At 45.4% G+C, this 20965-nt stretch overlaps 3 protein-coding genes across 5 annotated transcripts; 2 read left to right on the top strand and 1 right to left on the bottom strand.

Annotated features, from left to right (window-relative positions):
• Nucleotides 1-440: 440 nt before the first annotated feature.
• On the top strand, nt 441-5268 carry OTOS (otospiralin). Of its 3 annotated transcripts, XM_088170494.1 has the most exons (6): nt 441-642; nt 771-1018; nt 1409-1483; nt 1786-1876; nt 2225-2251; nt 4767-5268. In XM_088170494.1, the coding sequence occupies exons 4-6, from the start codon at nt 1825-1827 to the stop codon at nt 4949-4951; spliced, it is 264 nt and encodes an 87-aa protein (XP_088026620.1). In that variant the 5' UTR covers nt 441-642; nt 771-1018; nt 1409-1483; nt 1786-1824; the 3' UTR covers nt 4952-5268. The 3 variants fall into 3 exon arrangements, with proteins under 3 accessions (XP_088026620.1, XP_014725991.2, XP_088026621.1); XM_014870505.2 differs by having other exon boundaries at nt 771-1483; XM_088170495.1 differs by having other exon boundaries at nt 771-1483; nt 1779-1876.
• Nucleotides 5269-5635: 367 nt separating this feature from the next.
• Nucleotides 5636-7517, top strand: COPS9 (COP9 signalosome subunit 9). Its single transcript, XM_014870292.2, has 3 exons — nt 5636-5742; nt 5813-5885; nt 7221-7517. Exons 1-3 carry the CDS (start codon nt 5680-5682, stop codon nt 7256-7258), a joined length of 174 nt encoding a protein of 57 aa, XP_014725778.1. The 5' UTR covers nt 5636-5679; the 3' UTR covers nt 7259-7517.
• Nucleotides 7518-14427: 6910 nt separating this feature from the next.
• On the bottom strand, nt 14428-20630 carry ADIPOQ (adiponectin, C1Q and collagen domain containing). Its single transcript, XM_014870291.2, has 3 exons — nt 20364-20630; nt 16611-16830; nt 14428-16196 (listed from the first exon to the last, which is right to left on the bottom strand). Exons 1-3 carry the CDS (start codon nt 20478-20480, stop codon nt 15670-15672), a joined length of 864 nt encoding a protein of 287 aa, XP_014725777.2. The 5' UTR covers nt 20481-20630; the 3' UTR covers nt 14428-15669.
• Nucleotides 20631-20965: the final 335 nt, after the last annotated feature.

Genomic DNA, 20965 nt, shown 5'->3' with positions numbered 1-20965 from the left:
TGTGGTTCGTGTAGGGGACCTTCCTACAGGCCTAGGAAATATATATTAAACAGGAGGATTAAAGCCTTTCAAAGATGGAATAGATTCTGCTTTCATAATATCTTTCTTTTCAGCCTCCACAAGACTTGGCACAGCCTAGTGTGCTACAAAGCACCCTTTTTTCCCCTTACTCAGAACATCTTGAATTAATTCTTGGCAAAACTATCTAACACTGTGTGTAGACAGGAACAAACTCCAGCCAAGCTGGGTCCTCCTGCAAGGCCACTCACCTGGCTCTCTCTGCTGCAGAACTTTGTGAGTACAAAGATTTGCCCTGTGCTTCTGTGGCAGATGGGTGATGTGGTACAGCAAAGGCACTGATGTCAGGAACCACGCACACAATTGGGAAATGCAGATGTCTAGAACTGACACAGAGAAATTATTCTATAGAACATAAAGGCGACTGAAAATGCCCAGCAAGAGAGTGCAGCTCAGATCAACATCTGCACGGTCAGATCTCGCAGCATGAACATGCACAGGGAGCTCTGCACTGGCATCTCAGTAGCTCCTCTCAAGAGAGGAGCCATCTGGAAATAGCTGGAGGTTTGGCAAGATGACCTGAACTGCCACATCTTCAGAACTGTGGAAATCCCCAGTTTGTCTGTGAGTCACAGAACACTTTCTGCTACACCTTTTTTCCTGACCACACCTGCTGTGGTTGTGTGCTAGATGAAAATCAATCCAGATGTGTGTGTCAATTGAATATTCTCCAAACTCTGTCTTCTCTTCAGGCTTCTCAAGTGCTGGATCCATACAGCACCCTGCACAGGCTGGAGCCCAAAGCTTGGTGTGGGAGAGGAATCTTTCCAGGAAATGGGTATCATGTGAAAATGCACCTTATCGACCCTCTGAAGGCACCTGCACCATCAGCATGGCTGCACTCCTCGGGGACCTCCTTCTTTACTTACTGTAACCCAATTGATTTTACTGGGCACTCAGGCCTGCCTACATTTTAAGGTCTAGATTTTAAGGATCCTAAGTAAGAACATAAAGCACTGTCAAGTATTTCTGGGGCTTGTGACTGAGCTGGAGAGGGAGTTCAATATCCTTTTAGCAATTTGCTCAGCTAACATTTTTGAAAATCTATTTGTCTAAAGGGGCAGAAAGAAAATCAGGAGGGCAGCAACTGTAATAATCACTGAATTTGCTTCTGGATTTTTTTCCTTTTATCTTCCAGAAACAAGTGTTATTGCCAAAGTTGATTCTGATTTCCTCTCAGAAGCTGTTCACTGTCTCTTCTATGGGCAGTGCTGAAATATAATGCAAATGTGAGCAGTTAAAGTACCTGAAGAAGACAAAATCAGATTGGTGTAGTAACTTAGTGACGTTTCCCCTCCACCCTTCCTTACAAAGCACTGCTATTTTACAGCAATAGAAATCCTTTTGGAGTTTTGTAGCTGACTCAGAGCTGTAAGAAGAAGAAGAAAAGAAGAGAAAGAGAGAGGTAATTTCCAAAGTGAAATTAAATTAACCACAAAATTAAACATTTCCAAAGACACTTGATTTCACGTCGGTTCAGAGGCACTTTTTGGATTTATGCCTTCTAAAACCAGAATATCAATACACATTTAAGGACTGATGGTCTTTTAATGCAATGTGTTGCACTTCAGAAGCTTTAAGAAATGTGATTGGATTTTGTTATGCTTAAATTAGCAACTAGAATCTATTTTGGAATGTATTTTCTATTAAAACAAGAAATAATGGAGTTTGTGTAATTATTAATCTCTTGTAATCCCCAGTTTACAGATTTCTTTTCAGAAACACAAGCAGTTTCTTGCAGACAAGATGACATTTACTGGCTTCTTTTTCTTCTGTATGCTGATGAACATGCTAACAGGTAAGATTACTACCCAATTTATTCTTGTTTCTTTTTTTCAAGCCACCAGAAATATTTTGTTACAAATCTGGTATCTTCTATTTAGTATTGCTGACATATTAATCCTGGCTGCTCAGGCTGTGAGTTCTGACTAACAGCCAGACTAAGTTGCTTTGTAGAAGTGACTGATTGCAAACGGGGAATTCCTTGCTCTGCTCTTCAAGAAACAAAAATCCTTTGGCTATACAGAGGGTCCTATGTGGGCATTAAAGAATTTGTGAGCTTCTAGTTATACATGGAAAATGTTTGGTTAAAAGAAAGTCTTCCTGTGCAAGAGCTGGTACTGATGAGTTTCCTCTTTATTTACAGATGCCCGATCCATCCAGGATGGAGATGGTAATTCCTAATGTGTTTTTACTCCCTTTGTGTCACTAATAATTAGGAGGGTAATTTGTAACTCCCAGAATTGATGGCCAGCAATGACTTTGGCAGGAATGCTTATTAAGCTCAATGGACTATGGAAAAGCTTTCAATTAGTTCTGGTGGAAAAAGAATAGCGAATTTTAAAAATTCCTTTAAAATTTATTAAAAGGTGGTGACTTATTAATGTATAATAATAGAGCTAATATCCAGTCTTAAAATGAAAAGGGATTACAGTCAAGTCACTAATTCTGTTGTACAAAATCCTAACTGGAACACACCAGACTTATCAATGTATAGGACATGTGAGAATTTTGTCTGTCCTGAACAATAATGCTGTATGTGTATCTGCCTTTTGGCAAGAGATACTGACTTTCATGACAAAAAGCTTAAAATTTACAAATTGCCACAAATCCAATTAGAGAAATGCTGGAATAAATCCCTTAGCACAGTTACCCTGTGGTTCATGTCACTTTGTGTGATTAGTCCATTGGATTAGTGTTTGCCTTTGATTAAAAAAACCCTCAGCACCCTAATGATGTTTACACTGGCTTACTGATGATTCTATCGTTAAACCTCTTTTTGGCTTTTCAGACAGAATTCTGTCTGAAAACAGAGTTGCAGAGAAGTATCTGCAATAACCAAGTACTGCCATTGCTGGTGCACATCTCAGTTAACCAGGGGGCAGCCAGCAGCACCTCCAGTGCACAAATATGCAGAGAGTATTATAACAGATATGAACAGGACAAATACACAATAAGGTCTGATATGATTACTTATTCAAACCTTTTTTTTCCCTATGCTCCGTTCTATTTCTTTAGAAATAAATCTTTTTCATATATAATCTCTAAAATATTTTAATATATCACCTGTGTTTGTGTACAGCAAATATTTTTGTGGAAACTTTTGCGTCAGTTAGGAGAGCCTGCATCAATCTAGAATTAGAGCCCTGTTCAGGCAGTGTCCTGTTGCTCTCAGTACCAGCAATTATTGTTTTCTTTCACACTGGGCCAAGCAGCAGCCTGCAAAGTGAATCTGAGGTCAGCTGGTATAAACAGTGAGTTCTCCTCTGCAGACAGCATTTGGCTGGTTCATTTGGTTTGTTATGTGCCATCTGTGCCTGCACACTGCAAACTTTACTCCTTAAAATTAAAGTCTGACAACAGGATTTTTTGAAGGCTCTTAATTCCTACTAAAGACCCTGGCCCCAAGCTGAGTGGAAAGATTTTCATTCATCTAAATGGTTTCAAATCAAAATAAAATACTGTGTTTAGCTTCATTGCACAGAAGGACTTTTGTGACTGTGCTCTCAGCTGCTGTTTACATTTTATATATGCCTCTCTGTTTGCCCACATTTGGGCCCAAGGGTGGTCAGCTCCTGCATTTTCAGAACCGATTTTGTTTTCCTGCTGAACTGTAAATCTTGTTTCAATGACTATGTCACATTCTGATACTGCCACAGCAGCCCCAAATGCAGCAGCTGTCCCCAAGCAGCACAGTCTTTCTTCTTGGCAGGAATATTAATCTACAAACACCAGAGGTTTATGTCCAAAAAAGAAACAGAGGAGTCCTTTTGCTTTATTTGAATAAAGGGAGAGGCCATGGGGCATTCTCCTGGGATCTCTCAAATTTCTGGAGGACACAGCCTCCCTTTTTATCCCAATTTCCCTGCCACATTTCCCTCTCTCTTTCCCCATTGGCTGAGGTACTTGAGATGTACAGACTTCCCGAACACCTAGTACCTAAGATTCCTCTCTAATATATAACCCTCTCTTTTAATTTTTAATTCTTATAGAATTCATAGTTTTTCCTCATTGTTTCTTTCATCTTTCAATATCCAATTTCATTTATCATCAAACCTACAGTTTGTTTGTAAAGGCAAACCTTTTCCATTCATCAATCAATGGAATCCTTCCCATTGTTTATTTTATCCATCCCCTTAGCTCATTTCCTACAGTCTCCCGTGAAGATGCACAACTCTGCAGTTCCAGGCAATATCAGGGAAGTTTGGCCCCAGTCCCTGGAAGTTCTGTGGGCAATGTGGTCAGCTGCAGGGACACGCCATAGAGGGTGGTGCCTTATTCCTTATATTTTTATATCAAAGCAAATGATGTAGAATGAGGAAAAATGGCTTTTGATTGCAATTGCTCCTTGCTTTGAAATAACCAGCAGCCTTCTAGAAATTAAACCAGCCTGATGAATTCTTGAATTGGCATAAACGTGGCTGTGTCCCTTCATTCCTGCTCCCCATCTTGTCCCACTCTGTCACTCCTGGTGCACCTGGAGCAAGGAATTCTGGCTCCAATTTCTGCAGAGTGGGCCACAGAGAGGAGTCAGTGGCTCTCCTTGCCTCTCTCCTGCCAGAGGAGCATACCAGCCACAAAAGGGAGCTCACAACCCCAAACCATGGTGGCTCCAAGCCCAACCTCTCAACAAAAGTGCCTCATATTATAGTAATCTGCAACATTTTCTTTTGGTTGGGTTATTTTAGATCTCCACCGGGAAGCTGCAGCCTTGCCGTACTGGCCCTTCTCATCCAATGATTTCTGGTCCTATGTGGAATATTTCCGGACCTTGGGAGCCTACAGCAGGATTGATGACATGGCCAGAGCCTTCTTTGCCCAGTTCCCTTTTGGGAGCCACCTTGGCTACCACGTGCGTGACCATGAGCACTGAGTGCCTCGCTCAGCATCGCCAGAGCTGCTGCCCCGGTTTGGGTGAGCACCTGTCTGCCAGTGAACACACCTGGGCTGCCTTCAGCTGCTTTGTGATACCACGGTCATGTGCAGCATTTTATGGCTTCAATGAGTCTCTTTTTTACCATTTCTTGTAAAGGTGTTTGAGTGAACACCTGACCGCCAGCAAACACACCTGCACTGTGCCTCTGCCCCTAAGCGACACTACAGCCACATGCAGCATTTCCGACTTTAAAATAATCCCTTTCTTACAATTTATGCTTCTGTGTGACAGAATAATATACAATAAACTCCTCCATTCTGCTTCATGGCTTTGGGGGCTTTTTTTTACAGGTGATGCTCTCAGCTTTGTCTCGGGAGACTGCTCTCTGTGTGGAAGAGTTATGTGTGTACAGAAGTTATTCAACCAGCACACCCAGGTTAGGGGCTGGAAGGGCCGCCAGTATCAGTCGCACCCACCTCTTTGGAAGGTGATGCCTCACTCGGGCCTGAAGGGGCGCAGAGACCGCCATCGCCATGGCGACAGGGGAGGGGTGAGCAAGATGGCGGCCTCCTGGGCTGGTCGTCATGGCGACGGGGGCGGGGCGAACAAAATGGCGGCCTCCAGTGTTGGTCGCCATGGCGACAGCGCGGCCTTCCCGCCCCCCCTTTCCCCATTGGGCGCGCCCCCCCCTCCGGCGGCGGAAGTGACGGCGCGCAGGGGCCGCCATGAAGCCGGCGGTGGACGAGATGTTCCCTGAGGGAGCCGGTCCTTACGTGGACCTGGATGAGGTGAGGCGGGTGCTCCGGTGCCGGGGCCGTGGTGCCACGGCGCGGAGGCGCTCAGCGGCTGCTTTCGCAGGCAGGGGGAAGCACGGGGCTGCTGATGGATCTGGCTGCCAACGAGAAGGCGGTGCACGCTGACTTCTTCAACGGTAAGGACCGCCGGGCTCCGGGGGTTATCTCAGCAAACCTCGCCTGGCTTCTCTCTCGTGGCTTCTGTGCCCGATGGTCGCTAAATTGTCGCTCGCCCATCTCGGGTTAGTGAAGGCGCTTCAGTGACAAGTGATGCGGGTGGGAGCGGTGAAATGCGGGCTTTTCCTCTCCTGGGAGTTTCAGCGTGTTAATCGCTACAAGGAGAAATACTTTAGTCTGTTCACATAACAAATAGCTTATGTTAAACAGTACAAATAGATGTAAAAATATGGGCTACTCTGGACAATCTGTTCCAGTGCCTCACCACCTCTCACAGGGAAGAATTTTTTTTTAATACTTAAAGTTACATTCTGTCAGTTTGAAGCCATTCCCCCTTGTGCTGCATTCCCCCAGGCCCTTGTGAACACTCTCAGTCTTTCCTGTAGGATCCCTCAGGTACTAAAGGCTGCAGTTAGGCCACCCTGATGCTTCTCTTTTTCCAGGCTGAACAATTACAATTCTCTGAACTTTTATATAATTATTTACAGCTGCTTTGAGAGAGGAGCTGCATACCAGGCCGCTTAGGGGTACAATATACAACACTGTGCTGCACTAAAGGGGTTGCTAAAGGGGTTTTTATGCTTCTGAAGAAATACATTTAGACATTGCAACAGTGAGATTTAGATGTTATGAAATCTGCTTGTTGTGGTAGTGTTAATATCACAAACTGGTGTTAATTCCCAAATAAAGTGCATTTCTCATTTTGTTCAAGACTTAGAATACAGGACTGAAAGGCAGTTCTGCTCTCAGCAGTTGTGAGGGACACCCAGCTATCTGCTGGAGCCAGCACATTCATATACCACATATTTCTACCATCATTCTGTGGTATTGTATTGCATTGGTAGTTTAGGGCTCTTCTAAATGAGGATTCATCCTAGGCTGATTGTACAGTACTTGTAAATTGCCTTCTGTAAGAATAAAGACTTGTGTTCAGTTAGGTGATCAGCTGATGTTCAGTATGCAAAGAAGATGCAAAGTTGAGTTAGGAATAATTCCAAAGGTGACTAGAACAATTTCACTACTGGGAGATGTGTTCTGAGACAGAAATGTTATTAGTGCCTTTAAAGCAAGTGAATGTTTTTGAGGAAGGGCTTTTGAACACAAGTCCTAATTTGTTCATCTGCAAAATTATCACTCTGATGCTACATTTCTAATAAGTGATGGTGCAGTAACTCTCATTCACTTAATTCACCTTTATTTCTGTCCTTAATCCAAAGAACTAAGTACTGTGCTTGTATGTACATTTGTAACATTGAAATTTCTGAGGTTAATTTTTGTCTTGTTTTCCTGACTAGATTTTGAAGATCTCTTTGATGACGATGACATCCAGTGAACTTAGTTGCCCAGCAGTGCTGAGATGTGGATTTTTCTCTAGGATCACCTGTGCAGTCCATTATTTATTAAATTAATCAAAATGAGAAAATCACAGGCTGGGGGGAAAAGCCTGGATAAGCTACTTGGGGAATATGAAAACTAGGTGGTTAAAGATAACTAAGGAGGGAGATGTGCACTGTTGTTTCTAGGAACCTGGCTGTAGTTTTTCCTGGAAATTTTATTTGCTGATGTTCTTATTGAATAAAATACTAAGAAAACCCCCTCTCTCTGGCTTATACTTTAAAGTGGAAATTTCTGTCTTCTGACCTCTCTTACAGGGATTATTTTGGTATGAAATAATTCGCTGTTGCTTTTGGATGTTACATAAAAGACATGCAGTAGGGCACAGGCTGCCTAGAAAAGTTTTGTTCATCCCACAATAAAGGATTGTCTTGAGATCAGATGGTTGCTTGTCCTGAATAGTCCAACTCATTTGTTGGTCACACTGAGAAGAGTGTGGGTTGTCTTTTGTTTCGAGACAGAGAGCTACCATCAGTACTCCATTTTTAATTTAAGGAACACAGAAACAAAAAGTAATTTCATCTTGATACATTAAGCAGAGGAATGGTCTGACCCCAGATTATGGGAATGCTTGGATTTAAAGATAGAATTTCATTCTTGAAATTGTACTTGATAGAAAAAGAAACCTAAATTTATTTTCTTTTCCTGCGGAAGCTAATGCACTTATTTTTGCTTAGAGGTACAGTAGATATGAATCAGACTGTTGAAACACTAGTTCAGATTTTGACATAAGCTTTTCAGAATATAAAAATGCTTCATTCTTACCCTTCTGTGACCAAACTGAATCTCAGAATGAAAGAAACAGGTGAGCTCTTAGTATTTTTTTTTTCAGAGTCAGGAATGTAATCCTGTCTAATCTCAAGTGTAATTTGTATTCCATAAATTGATCACAGACTTAATACTGGGACTGATCTTTAAACACTTCACACTACTTAAATTTTACCTGGAGTAAAACACTTTCATACTTCTGTCACATTTTTATTTCTTTAGTCTGCCTTTAAAAAGGAAATCTTAAATCTAACAGTAACTCTTCCAACCAAAGATCTTAAAAATGTAAGCACAATAAATCCAGTAGGATTGAGATGTCTTTTGATTGTGTTGCTGTGGATTTCTGAGCAGCCTGTGTTTCATCATGCACTGTGCTGTAAGTCAGCATTCTGACATTTATTGTGCTTGGTGCCTGACTTTGTGCTGTGTCCCTGGAGGAACAGCCCTGCTCAAGCAGTGGCCTTTCCCTTTCAGTGCCTGCTCTGCTGGGAGCCTGGGGTTTCCAGTTTTCCTCATTGAGGTAAAACAATGTGAGTGGTGGCAAATGGGCTTGGACTGTCTCTGGCCTTGGCGCTGTGCTTTCTCCAAACTGTGTTTGGAAATTAGTTGCTTCCATGAAATAGAGGCAGCATTTTGGGCAGGTGCAAAAGATGAAATAAAACTCAAGAAGAAACTCTTCTCTGCTCTTTTATTTGTTTTTGCTGATTCCTCAATATGGTTGGTTTTGGAATGCATCCTTGTCAATGTTTTGTAAATACTAATTGTTTTTCATTTGCTTCCTGAAATTGTAAGAAACTTGTGCTTGAGTTTGCTCCCAGCAGCAGGAGTATATTCTGTGATACAAACCCACCTTGAGCAGCTGCTCTTCAGTATGGATGGTGTTCTCTCCTTTAAAGATGTCTAAAACTCAGTGAACATTGGTTTGAAGGTGCTAATGGTGAGTGATGGTTTTGTAACATCTCACCTGATCAAAACATGGAATTCTCTCTATGGAGCTGGGTAGAGGACAAATGATGCTCCTGGGTCCAGCAGCCTTCATCCTGGTAGGACATAACTATCCACTCAAGGTAGGTAGAGCTAACACACCTTTTTGTGAAGATTTCCACAAACTCGGGGTTTCATGTAGGAAAGCAGCATTAATAATACTGCTGGCACCTGGGAGGTGTGGTATGGGGGGGGGGGGGGGTGGGAGCTTCATCTGTGCAGTGTTTAAAAGTGTTTGAGTTAATCCAAGTCCTTATGAAGAAAGCTATGGAATCTCATGAGCTGCCTGGGAGTGCTGCTCTGGCTGTAGCTACTGGGAGTACTGGGCCTTCCTGGGTATTCCCAGTCCTGCTAACTGAGCTTGCCCTTCCATCTGATACCTTGTGGGTCTCCTGGCCTGGAATGAAATGAAAGGAACATGCAGAGTTGGAATGGGATATTACCAAACCTGCATGTTGGAGCTATCTGCAGTACGAAGTTCCCTCCTGCGCAGTGAGACTGAGGGTGTGTATCACATCATCTCTCCAGAGAGGGCTGTCAGTGTGTTAACCTTCCATCAGGAGCTGTGATTTGTTTGGATCCCTTCTGGAAGGTGTTAGAAGAAGAACAAAATGCCCTTCAGCTTCACGTTGTTTCTGTGTTCCCATTTGTCAAGGCTTTTGGTCTAATTAGTCTGTGGGCAATCAGCCTGTTGTCAGAAATAATCACAAGATGTCAAAATCTCTAATAAAAATTGATGTAAAGGGCACTTGACTGCCTTGGCCAATTCATTTATTGAGCTTTGATTCCTGTCCCTTTTGTGGAGATTGACACCTCTCATAATAAATGTTTCTTAGGGAACATGGCTGTTTGAACAGCAATATGCACACATTTAGACTGATGTATGTTAGTTTATAAGCTGCTGGGTACTGCTCAATCTTTCAACATCCAAATAAAGGCTCTAGTCTGAATAGTTTTGTGAATTGTCCCGATGATTGCAGTGGGACAGCTGGCAATCCATGAAGCTGAGCTGCCTGAGACTTGGCAGGATGAGGTCCCAAGTGCTGAAAAGCCTTAGAAGGGTGGAGCCAGTGGTGTAGCACAGATGAAAAGCAATTCCTTCAAAACACTTAAATGTCAGCCTGTTCCCTTCCATACTCTGAACAGGCCACGGCTCTGTTTGCAGGAACTGCAAACTGTCCCAGTACATTCTTTGGAAATAGAAATGTGCAATCTGTTTTGAGCTGAAAAGAATCCACTCATTGTAAGGGAGAGAAAGTTGCCACGTTAAAGGAAGCTGGCTGTCATCTGTGCAAAATCTTCCTGCAGAGCTCCTTCTGAGCTGGTTTCCAGGTTATCCAGTATCCAGGGTTCACTGTTCTTCATATGTGCAAGAACAGGCAAGCTCAGACCTGGTGTGGCTTTCCGTGGTGGCTTTTTGCTGAGTTAACCTCCAAGGAATGAAAATTTTTCCTTTTAATACTTTATTTCAATAATTGAAGTGGAAGGTATTTTTCTTGATAAAGAAGGAATTCATTTACATGAATAAATGGACTTCTTCCTGCTTCCCTGGGGTGTTGAGAAGCTGGCAGGCATCTTCCTGCTCTCAATGTGCAGTTGTTGAGCACATGAGAACATGCTGGGCAGATGACAGTGCAGCCCTGTTCCCTACCAGTCCCCGTTGGTGATGGGGCTGGAATGCCAGTGTCACATCAGGGATATTTTGGAAAAGCACAATGCAAGTCAGTCCTCAGCAGCAGGGGTGGCTTTGAGCATGAAGATTTGCTTCCATGTTTTTGCTTTCAGGTTTATTTATTTATTTTAGTTGGCCTTTGCCAAGCAGCAGGGTTAAAATCCTGGTCTGTGTTACAAACCTTTTAGTCAATCTTCTTTCTATAAGGAGTTCAGAGCAGAGGCAGACAGGAGCAGTGTCTTTTAAAGCTTTCAAAATTCACAGACAGGACTACATTGTGAATGCTGCTTGCTTATTTATGAAAAAGTTTTGGGTAATCTTGGATGAACTCATTTAAACTTAAAGCCTCCTGGAAGAAAGGACTCTATTTTGAATCTTGTGAATACACAGATGCACAGCTGAGAATGTTGTGTATGAGGTAGGTGACGGGGCAAGGGGATATGGATTGCCAGGGGAATGTGACAGAGCATCCCTGGTGCTGACAGGAGCTGCCCCACCAAGGGAGTCCCAGCTGGGGATGCTTTGGCAGGGGCACTTCAGAGGGGACTCCTGTCATGGGACAGTGGCTCTGTCCTGTCAGAGAGCTTCCTCTTCAGGGTGTGCCTCAGCTCCCAGTGCAGCTCGCTGAGGAGTGTCCTGCTGTGGCCTTTTGATATCCAGCGCCTCTGCATCACTGGGGTACAGCTGTGGTGTGGGAATCACCTTCCCTGTGCTGCACCCCATCCAGGATGGCACATCCACCTTGGCCTTACAACACTTGCCAAATCATGGTACAGAAGTAGAATGGCTTCTCTGGAAATTCCTGTCAAGGAGCAGAGAAGCTGTGCTGGCCTGACTCCACTTTCACAGATGCCCAGATTTTCAGAGGGAGCTGGCTGTGTTGGTTCATATCCCTGTCCTTCCCTGCCTGACCCCAGAAGGGAATTAGAGATTGTCTTCAAGTGTGATCTCTCTGCCTCCCTCCCTGATGCCTCTCCATAAATCTGTCCTGCTTTTATGGGAGGGAGTCCATAGATTGCCTTCGGGGTGGGAATCCCTGCAGGAAGAAATAGATGCTGACATTTCATGCTTCCATTTCATTGGGAATAAACCTTTCCTTTCCCCTGGATTGGCTGGAGGGTAATGAAATGCACCTCCATGTAAGAAAGTCTCAGTGTTCTCAAAGAGCAGTGAGCTTGGCTGATCATCCCAGGATGAGCTGAGTGGGTTTGCTGACCTATGGAGACTGAGTCTTCTCATCAAGTACCTACACCCAGCACAAATACAGGCATAAAAACATGTGGCAGCCTGGGCATGCTCTGGTTTCCTACTCAGTATTTCAGAGACTTTAAATCTGATGGCATTTCTTCTATGGAAGAAGAGTGGCTGATTAGCCAAATGTCAGAGCTGATCCTAATCCCTCTGCCTGCTTCCATGATAAAAACCCTCTAGTGAGTTTATACTTCAGGAATGCAAGTCTTGCAAGCAATTTATCATTTTCTTGTAGCTCTTCATGGTTGAATGCAGCTGCTATTTGTATTCCAATTAATTACAGGCACAAGTGATTACATGGGGTTGAAGTACAATTAGGACTAGTCTATAATTGTGTTTGAAAGGGCTATGGATGCTTTTACAGATGGTTTCCCTGCTGGATGAGACTGGTCAGTCTCTCAGCTGTCTCCAGCTTTTCATGTTATTTCTCCCTAATTGTTAGTGCAGTGACTTCAATCTTACATTGGGGAGTATTTTTGCTTTCTGCCTCTTAGAGTACATTAGCTTCAAAAGGGACAAGCATCCATTTAAACCTGCCACAGCCAGAGAGGCAGTAAATAGTGAGACATAACTTTGTACAAGGCATCTACTGTCAGGATTTATTAAAAAACACAAATTAAAACACTTAAATTTGTTGGAGAGCAGGTGATTCTGTGCCCTCTCAGCACGCCAGTGTCATTCTTGCTCCTTTGTTATGAGATAATTGTGTGTTGGATGCAGTGTGATGCTCAGGAGCCAGCCCAGGCCTTGGAGATGTGCCTGTGTTCACCAGGTTTTCCCCTCCCATGGGTTAACGAAGCATGGATGGATAGCAAAACCATAGGAAAACTCCATAATGGAAAAAGGCCAGATTCCTTAGGAGCTCCCCTGAGCTCATCCCCCAGGACCTTGTTAGCTCCCCCAAACCCTGTTTGCAGCACTATCTTGAAAGCCAGCAGGGTGCCCTGCAGCTCCCTGGCCATGGGCAGCCTGGCCATGTGTCCCTGATGGTGACATGGTGCCCCACAGCTCCCTGGCCATGTGTCCCTGATGGTGACATGGTGCCCCACAGCTCCCTGGCCATGTGTCCCTGATGGTGACATGGTGCCCACAGCTCCCTGGCCATGTGTCCCTGATGATGGGATGATGCCCCACAGCTCCCTGGCCATGTGTTCCTGATGGTGGCATGGTGCCCACAGCTCCCTGGCTGTGTGTCCCTGATGATGGGATGATGCCCCACAGCTCCCTGGCCATGTGTCCCTGGTGTGGCAGAGCTGGTGAGGTGGAGGTTTGATATCAATCCCACATGCAGGAATTTGGAGGTGCTCCCCAGGGTGATTGGTGGCCATGCTCATCTGCTGCTCCCAAAGCTTGTCAGCACATTGGGGCTGGCTGAGAGCCCATGCAGACCCTGCAGGGGCTCAGGGGGCAGGAACAGAGGGGAAAGGGCAGCTGGGGGGCTGCAAGAGGGCAGAGGTGGGGGTGCTTCTCTGCCTGCCCTGTGTCTGTGCTTGCTTTGTTGATAGACTGAGTCTCTGTTGGGTGTAGTTGCTTTATGGGAGAGATGGGAGGTGGCTTAAATTGGAATTTGGTGCCTGCTGGGAAAATGCTTGTCTCAGCTACACAAGAATCTTACAGAGATTTGAGGTGAAAGGCTCCTTAAAACAGTCCCAGTCCCTAAAGAGGGGGCTTTGACCCCTGTTTCCATGCAGTGGGTGCTTGCCTGGGTTGCTGTTTGCTGGGTTTTGAGGTGCCTGGCTGGGACGTGCATGACAATCAGGAATTCTCCTGGAGTATCGTGGTGAAGCTGTGGTTCAGTATTTGTGTCTGTGAGAAGGGGGAAGAGTCAGTACGGAGCAGCAGTGCCTTAATGACTTTCTTTAAATTTTTTCCCAAAGTCTGAGCCTGCGTGCTGATGTACTGGATAAAGCTGTAAGCATGTTTGCTCCTGCTGCATGGCAGCAAAGAAAGCAATAATTTATTTTGGCTCCCTCTTGGAAACTGGTCTTTAAACTTGTATAGCCTCCTAATGTTTATCCCAAATGCCTCTTTTTACTCTGGCTTTTTCAATTTTCCCTGCCTTCTGAAGATCCATCTGAAAATATTTGAGAAAAGCAGTGCCAAGGCTCTGACTTGCTCCTTTCAATTTAAGCCTCTTATGCCATTAGATCCAGCAAATGCTGCATTTTTACATCTCTTTACGGATTTATGTTTTTTTTTACCTTTGCCCTGTTCCCTTCCCATTAATTCCCATGATATGTGCAAGTTTTTTTCCCAGCTCTCTGAATTTAGCATTACCAGATTGCTGGCCCTGAAGGCTTCAAGCACACTGGATTTAGCAAGGGAGAAACTGATGCTCAGAGGCCTTTGTGCCTGGTGAGGCTAGGAGTATATCCCTTTCTTTTTCCAAGTCCTTCCCAACAAGACACAAAAAATGTGGAAACATTCTCATCGAGAGTTTTTTATTGATTTTTATTTGCAGTGTGGTAATTGACTGGAGCGTGGAAAATGATGTTGCAAATAATTTCAGTTGAAGCTCTTAATGCTGTTTTGTGCTTGTAATACTGCATTAGCTCTGATCTGTGTTCACTTGTTCTGAAGCTTAGTAGTGGCAGGAGTCTTCTTTGAATGTATCCGAGAAACCATCAAATCCTCTTTTAGCTAAAAGTCAAGCAAGGCCCTTGGAGAGCAGTTTGACACTAACTGCAGCCTTAACCCTCTTCTGCATTCAGGTAACCTTGCCCAAAGCTGGGGCAGGGACAGGGGTGTTCATCCCAGGAGCCCACTCCATGTGGGAGGCTTCAACACCACCTGAAGCTCTGCCCAGCTGGTGGGCAAACCGTGGCTTATGGCACACTTAGGGCCTGGAAAAATACAATCACAGCTGATAGATCTCAAATTCTGGGTGCACCTGGGGGCTGTTTAGAGGGGGGATGGGACAGGATCTTTGTGATTACCTTGGGACCCCCAAAACCACACAGTCAATGTGCTCCTTTTGTTGTGGCCTCACTGGTGCTCACAAGACTTCTCAGATAAATCACAAGAGAAGATCCCTGCCCTAAACCAGCCTGCTGTCTGCATTAGAAATAACAATAATGACATAAAAAGAAAATCAAAGGATTAAAATCAGTGGAAGTTAATAATCTGAATATATTCAAAGATCTGGGCTAAAAAAGGGAAATAACAAACCAGGAGTGGAAGTCAAAGGCCCCAATAGGTGGGAGTTACAAAAAATTGAGCCATTGGTTCCAGCTGAAAACAGGAGCACTCTGCTTTTGTGAGTAGTATTTTCCCTCTTCTACTCAAACTAAAATGCTGAAAAAATTTCTACAATTGGTTTAAATGGATTTAGGTGTCTAAAAAAGGGCAATTTAGAAATGCAACCAATTGTTCTCACTTCTAAATTTAAAGGAAGGTTAAACCATGGTGAGAGTTTTTCATGCCATGGCAGGAGTGATATTTGACTTTGGGCTGAGGCTTCCACAGGAAAGCAAGAGCAGAGGTAGGAGTGAATTCTTGGTTCCATGGAAGTACTGGTGTGATCTCACTGATTTCACAGGAGAAAGGGTCCCCCCTCGGCCGTGGTTGCCCTTGCAAAGGCAATTTCTGGTAAATATATGATAGCTACAGCGCCAGTGCCCCAGGACATGCTGGGGTTAAGCCATCTCCTCCTTTCCCATCCAGCACCCCCTACTTTAGTAGTTTTCTGGGTCAGGGTACAGGAGGAAGCCCATGAAAGTGGAATCATTGAGGTTGTCGGCATAGACCCCATTTTTGTCCCCGTTGCCATACACCTGGAGCCAGACCTCGTCCCCGGAGCTGAGGTGCAGCAGCACGGAGCCGCTGGCTTGGTCGACGTTGTTGTTCTGGAACTGGTCGTAGGTGAAGATCACGGCCTTGTCCTTCCTGTAGAGGCTGACCTTGACGTCTGACAGGTACACTGTGAGGTGGTAGGCGAAGTAATAGGTGCCAGGGACACTGCAGAGGAACTTGCCCGTGCTGGGGTCGTAGTGGCCCTGCTCGTTGTAGAAGATCTTGCTGAAGCGGATGGGGACGTTGGGGGCAGGGCTTCGCTCCGTCAGCCCCACGCTGAAGGCAGAGTGGTGCACAAAAGCATCTCTGCCCTTCTGCCCTGGGATTCCGGGAATTCCAGGAGGTCCGGGAGGTCCGGGAAAGCCTCGGTTTCCTACTGGGCCTGGTTCACCTTTGGGACCTGCTGGACCTGCGGGACAGAGTGGGGACTGGGAGCTGTGTTTGCACTGTGCTGGAAGCTGCTACTGCAATGCACAGGGGGCTGTGGTGGGAGCCCTGCTCGACAGCACAGAGCCAAGGAAGGGCTCAGGGACCCCCAGAGCCCCCAGGGGCTGAGGCACGAGTGGAAACCCTGCTCACCCCCAACCCTGGCTGTGGACAGAGCTGCTGAGAGCAGCATGTCAGAAAAAAAACATGATTAACTGGGGAAACAAACCCTGCACCAAACTCTTTGACTTGGGTTATGGAATCTCCACCCCAGGAGATTATCAAAAGCCATCTGGATAAAGATCAGGCATGGACCCACCAGACATGAAACCCATTGGGACTGGGGCTGGGGTTGCCCGAGGACTCGAGCACTGACATACACCTGCTCCTCACCAACCTTCATCTCCTTTATCTCCCTTTAGTCCATCTCTTCCATCTTTGCCATCCCGGCCAGGGACGCCGTTGTGGCCAGGGTAGCCGGGTGCTCCTCCCATCCAGTTGGCACATGGCATTTTGGGGTCAGGCTGGGTGTCCTGGGCAGCCACCCCTGTGGGGTGGGGGACCAGCAGCAGCAAGGAGCACAGCAGGAAGCCTGACAGGCCCCTCATCATTAGTTCCTGATGTGGACAATTGCTTTGTTAACTTTAAAGGTTAAATAGAGAAAAGAAGTGAATGCTTTCCCCCCCACCCCAGTAAGAGAGAGGCACAGAAGACTAAACTGGAGTCAGTATTTCTGCAGGAAAGCAGTTCTGCTGGCCCAAGGGCCTCTCTGGTGTGAGCTCCATGAGCCAAGCTGGACCCTGGGGCACAGCCAGTGCAGAGAGGAGCAAACACCAGCTACTCCTCCAGCCCTCTCGGGCTCTGTGCACAGGCACAGATGTTTCAGGACCCAGCACAGCACATGCTGGGATATCTGTGGCTGATCTCCTTGCAAAGCTCTGCTCAATTAGCCACAAAAAGCCCTGACTCCTGGGTGAGTGAGCAGCTGATGGTCTGGCAAAAGTTGTCTCAAACTCTCTCCAGCCTTGAAGCCAGGCAGGGGTGGTTTCTCACTGCCTGCTCACCTGGGTCTACCTAACAAGAACAGAAACCACAGCCAGGCTTCCCAGCTTCCCTGAGCCACAACATGAAATTATGATACTGGAGTTTTTTCCACCCCAATTGTTCTTTGATTTGACAAACTGTGCAGTGTTTAGGCTTGTAGGATTGTATTTCTCTTTAATCTGGCTGCTTTACTGGTCAGAGCAATTAGTGCAGCTGCCCAAAACCAGGTTGGTGGTGACACCCTGCAGTCAGGCTTTGTCCTGTGCTCCCAGCCCCTGGTGGGCTTTGGCTCAGGTTTTTAGAATACAAGATATTTTAAAATTACCATTGTTGTGTGATACTGCTCCCTGGACACGGCTTATACTCTGGAACAGTAAAGGTATCCTGTTAGGAGCATTGTAAGTGGCATAATAGGCAATAAAAAGTGAGCAGCAGCATGGCAATTAGAGTCCCTCAGCTCTGTAATTTTCAAGAAAAATAATATTTTGGAGGAGTTTCTTTGCAGGGTTGATTTTCCTAGGCAAGCTATTCAAATTTTAAGTAATGTCTTATTAGCTCTGGTGTAATTGCTTCAAAGGAAGCTAAACAAATGTGCTGGTTTTAGCTGGGGCAGAGTTAATCTTTTTTTGTTGTGGGTAGCATGTGCTGTGTTTTGGATTTGTGCTGAACACAGGGTTGATAACACAGGGGTGTTTTTGTTATTGCTGAGCAGTGCTTGCACAGCATCAAGGCTTTTTCTGCTCCTCACCCTACCAATGAGGAGGCTGGGGGTGCACAAGGAGTTGGGAGGGGACACAGCCAGGACAGCTGAGCCCAACTGACCCGAGGGATATTCCAAACCATGGCATCATGCTCAGCTGTAAACCAGGGGTAAGGCTGGCCCCAGGCTGCTGCTCAGGGCAATGGACATTGGTCAATTGGTGCTGAGCAACTGTTTTCATTTGCATTTGCGTTTGTCTTTCTTGGGGTTTCTTTCTCTCTCTTTGTTGTTTTCCTTTCCATTACAATTTCTTACTGTTATTATTACTATTTTATTTAAATTAGTACGCTGTTCTTATCTCTACCCATGAGTATTCTCACTTTTACCGTGCAATTCTCTCTCTCCCATTCTGCTGTAGCAGGGGGTGAGCAAGTGGCTCTGTGGGGCTCAGTTGCAAGCTGGGGTTAAACCACAACAGCAACAAAGAAGTTGCCATGATTTCAGTTCTTGTTGCAAAAAAAATATTGATATTGAGCATATTGAAGAGGCTTTGGAAAAAAATTAAAAGCTCTGTTTAATGGCTTTGGTGGCTTAACACCTAAAATCAGGAAACTCCAAAATCTGTGCCCGCCCAGCCAGGCTCCAGCAATCCAGCAGCCACCCAGCACTCTGAGATGGGGCCAGCACCCTGACTTGGGGCAGTTTTGGGGCTGAGGGTGCTGCGTGGTGCAGTGGGCACAGCCTGAGCCTTAGGCAGTGCTCCTGTGTCCCTGCACTTCGGGAAGGGGCATGTCCCTTTGCAGCAAGGGATTGTCCAGCATGGACCAGTGAAACTGATGTCTCTAAATCCTGGCAGTGGCTTTGTTTGCTGAGAAAGGTGTGCACAGTGATCACACCTTGCCATGCCCCAGTGGGACCCTTGGCCCCCCTGCCTGGGTCCCCTCCAGCTCAGGCACATGCACGTACCCCTCCAAAAACAGCACAGGCTGTCTGGGGACACCTAACTGTGGTGGTGAGCCATAAAAATCTGGCTCAAAATTGTGTTTCTTGAGCTGTGTTTTGGTGATTTTGTTGGGGTTAGTTCTGCTTTTCTGTTTCTAGAACTCAAATATCATCTCAATTTTAGTGGTGTGCCCCAAAGCCAGGTCTTCTACCGGTGCAAAATGACCCCCTCCTGTAAGGCCACGAGCAGAGCAGGTGTGAGGAGCCCAAGCAGGGCTGCAGGGAAGCTTTTCTGGGGGCTGCCTGGCCAGTTTGCTGCAGAGGGCTCAGAGCCATGCCCTCGCCAGCATCAGTGTGCACACATCACCCACTCAGTGCTCTCCTCTCTCAGGACAAGAGTGCTGTGGTATGCAAGGAGAGAACATCTTCTGTCCCCACAGTTTAACTCAAGCACAGGTGCTTGAGAAGCCAAGCAGTTCTCTGGCATAAGTATGTCTTACAACATCCCCTTACAACAGGGCAAGTTTTAAGCTGTGTCTACCAGATCTGAGCTTAAACTCTGGTTTAGAAGTGACATCCCTTTACTTGGTCGTTCCCATTTCCTTTTGGTTTTCCATCTGATGCTTAGCATCAGTTTAACATGAAATAGTCTGCTATATTTGAATGTCAGTCCTACCTTTTGGACAAGAAATAGATTTACAAGAAATAGATGAACTCTACTGCTGGTGGCTTTCAGTGATTGCCTGGGCAGCTGCTGTATTAAAAGCACATAAGTGTTACATGAAGCTTATTCATTTATCAGCAGAAAGTGCTGTAGCATCTGTGAGAACAATGCCATTCCTAAGGGCTACATAATGATTCAGAATTTAAATTTAAGATAGCACTATGCAAAAATTATATACTCTAAGCCCCCATCGTTCTGCACCAAACAGACTGAAAAAATCCATCTGTTTTCCCACTGGAGAATTTCCCTCAAAGGGTATTAACCATGCCTTTGGCTTAAGTCAAAGGTTTTTCTTTTTGTAATTCTCACAGCATAGTTTTTGCTGACGTTCCAGCAGTGACTTGTTCCAGAGGGCTCACACCTTAAATGTGAGTGGTGCAGGTTTCTGGCGAGAACTGATGCGACTCAGGGAGATTTAGCAAACCCAATCTTCTCTGGAGTCTTTGAGGAAAGAGGTGAATTGAAAGGTGCCAGTGCAGTATTTACTATTACAGCCATGCAGTTTCTCACTGTTGTTCCTGACTACTTTTTGATTTAGAAGTTCTGTTCTCTAAATAGTGTTTCCAAAAAGGGGAGTATGAATCTAATGGAGACTAGCTATTCTTGGTTTAAAATACTCTCTGGCTATTACGAGAATAACTCTAAGACAACTTCTTGCAAACAAAGTCCGTCCAATTCAGCCCAAAAGAAGAGAAACTCCTGAACTTAGTAAGGAGAGGGGGAAAAAAAATCATGCTTACCAGCTGCTTTGAGTCCTGGTTGGCTTGCTGCAGTCTGTTTAGAGAATGAAGTCTGGCTACTGCATCGCTATCCCTAAGGGCACAGGGAGCTGTCAGCTCACACACTGCACTTTCCATTTGCTATTGCGCATGCTGACCTAAAAGTTGGGTTTTCCCATTAATTTTTCCTGGACATAACTGAAGTTTTGGAACAGAGATATAATCCACTGGGATAGCTTGTGAAGATGGCCTTACAGGGAAAAGATGGGTTTGGGAATTGGACAGGAACTGGATGAGCAGTGGTTTGCTGGAGAGCCTGTATGAGAGCCTGCTCAACCTGGGCTGTGCTTGTCCAGCACAGGCTGCTGCTCTCTGCAAATTGGGAAATGTTGTTAGTGGCTGGCTGGCTGGCTGGTGGAGAAAGTGTGTCCAGCTTGCATGGGTGAATAAGCATGTTAGTAAATGAATTATTGTGGAATAAGTTTGGGCTTCTCCTTTTAACTGCAAGAACCATTCCTGCCTGGAAGCTGCTGCCACACCAAAGAAGGGCAAAGCTGCCTTAGGGGGAGGGCAGCACTGGGGGAAAAGTTCCTTTATAAGGCACCCAAGCATGTGCCAGCACT

Source organism: Sturnus vulgaris, chromosome 10 (assembly GCF_052056855.1).
Source record: "Sturnus vulgaris isolate bStuVul1 chromosome 10, bStuVul1.hap1, whole genome shotgun sequence".
Classification (NCBI taxonomy): domain Eukaryota; kingdom Metazoa; phylum Chordata; class Aves; order Passeriformes; family Sturnidae; genus Sturnus; species Sturnus vulgaris.
This window is presented reverse-complemented; position numbering and strand designations above follow the sequence as displayed.

Excerpts from the sequence above, each read along its gene's own strand:
- OTOS (XM_088170494.1), top strand. The coding sequence starts at position 1,825 with ATGACATTTACTGGCTTCTTTTTCTTCTGTATGCTGATGAACATGCTA. Across the intron at positions 1,877-2,224 it reads GCTGATGAACATGCTAACAG|ATGCCCGATCCATCCAGGAT; the intron begins GTAAGATTACTA and ends CTTTATTTACAG. Across the intron at positions 2,252-4,766 it reads ATCCATCCAGGATGGAGATG|ATCTCCACCGGGAAGCTGCA; the intron begins GTAATTCCTAAT and ends GGGTTATTTTAG.
- COPS9 (XM_014870292.2), top strand. The coding sequence starts at position 5,680 with ATGAAGCCGGCGGTGGACGAGATGTTCCCTGAGGGAGCCGGTCCTTAC. Across the intron at positions 5,743-5,812 it reads CTTACGTGGACCTGGATGAG|GCAGGGGGAAGCACGGGGCT; the intron begins GTGAGGCGGGTG and ends CTGCTTTCGCAG. Across the intron at positions 5,886-7,220 it reads GCACGCTGACTTCTTCAACG|ATTTTGAAGATCTCTTTGAT; the intron begins GTAAGGACCGCC and ends TTTCCTGACTAG.
- ADIPOQ (XM_014870291.2), bottom strand. The coding sequence starts at position 20,480 with ATGGAAAGTGCAGTGTGTGAGCTGACAGCTCCCTGTGCCCTTAGGGAT. Across the intron at positions 16,831-20,363 it reads ACCAGGACTCAAAGCAGCTG|GAACTAATGATGAGGGGCCT; the intron begins GTAAGCATGATT and ends TGTCCACATCAG. Across the intron at positions 16,197-16,610 it reads GGGAGATAAAGGAGATGAAG|GTCCAGCAGGTCCCAAAGGT; the intron begins GTTGGTGAGGAG and ends TCTGTCCCGCAG.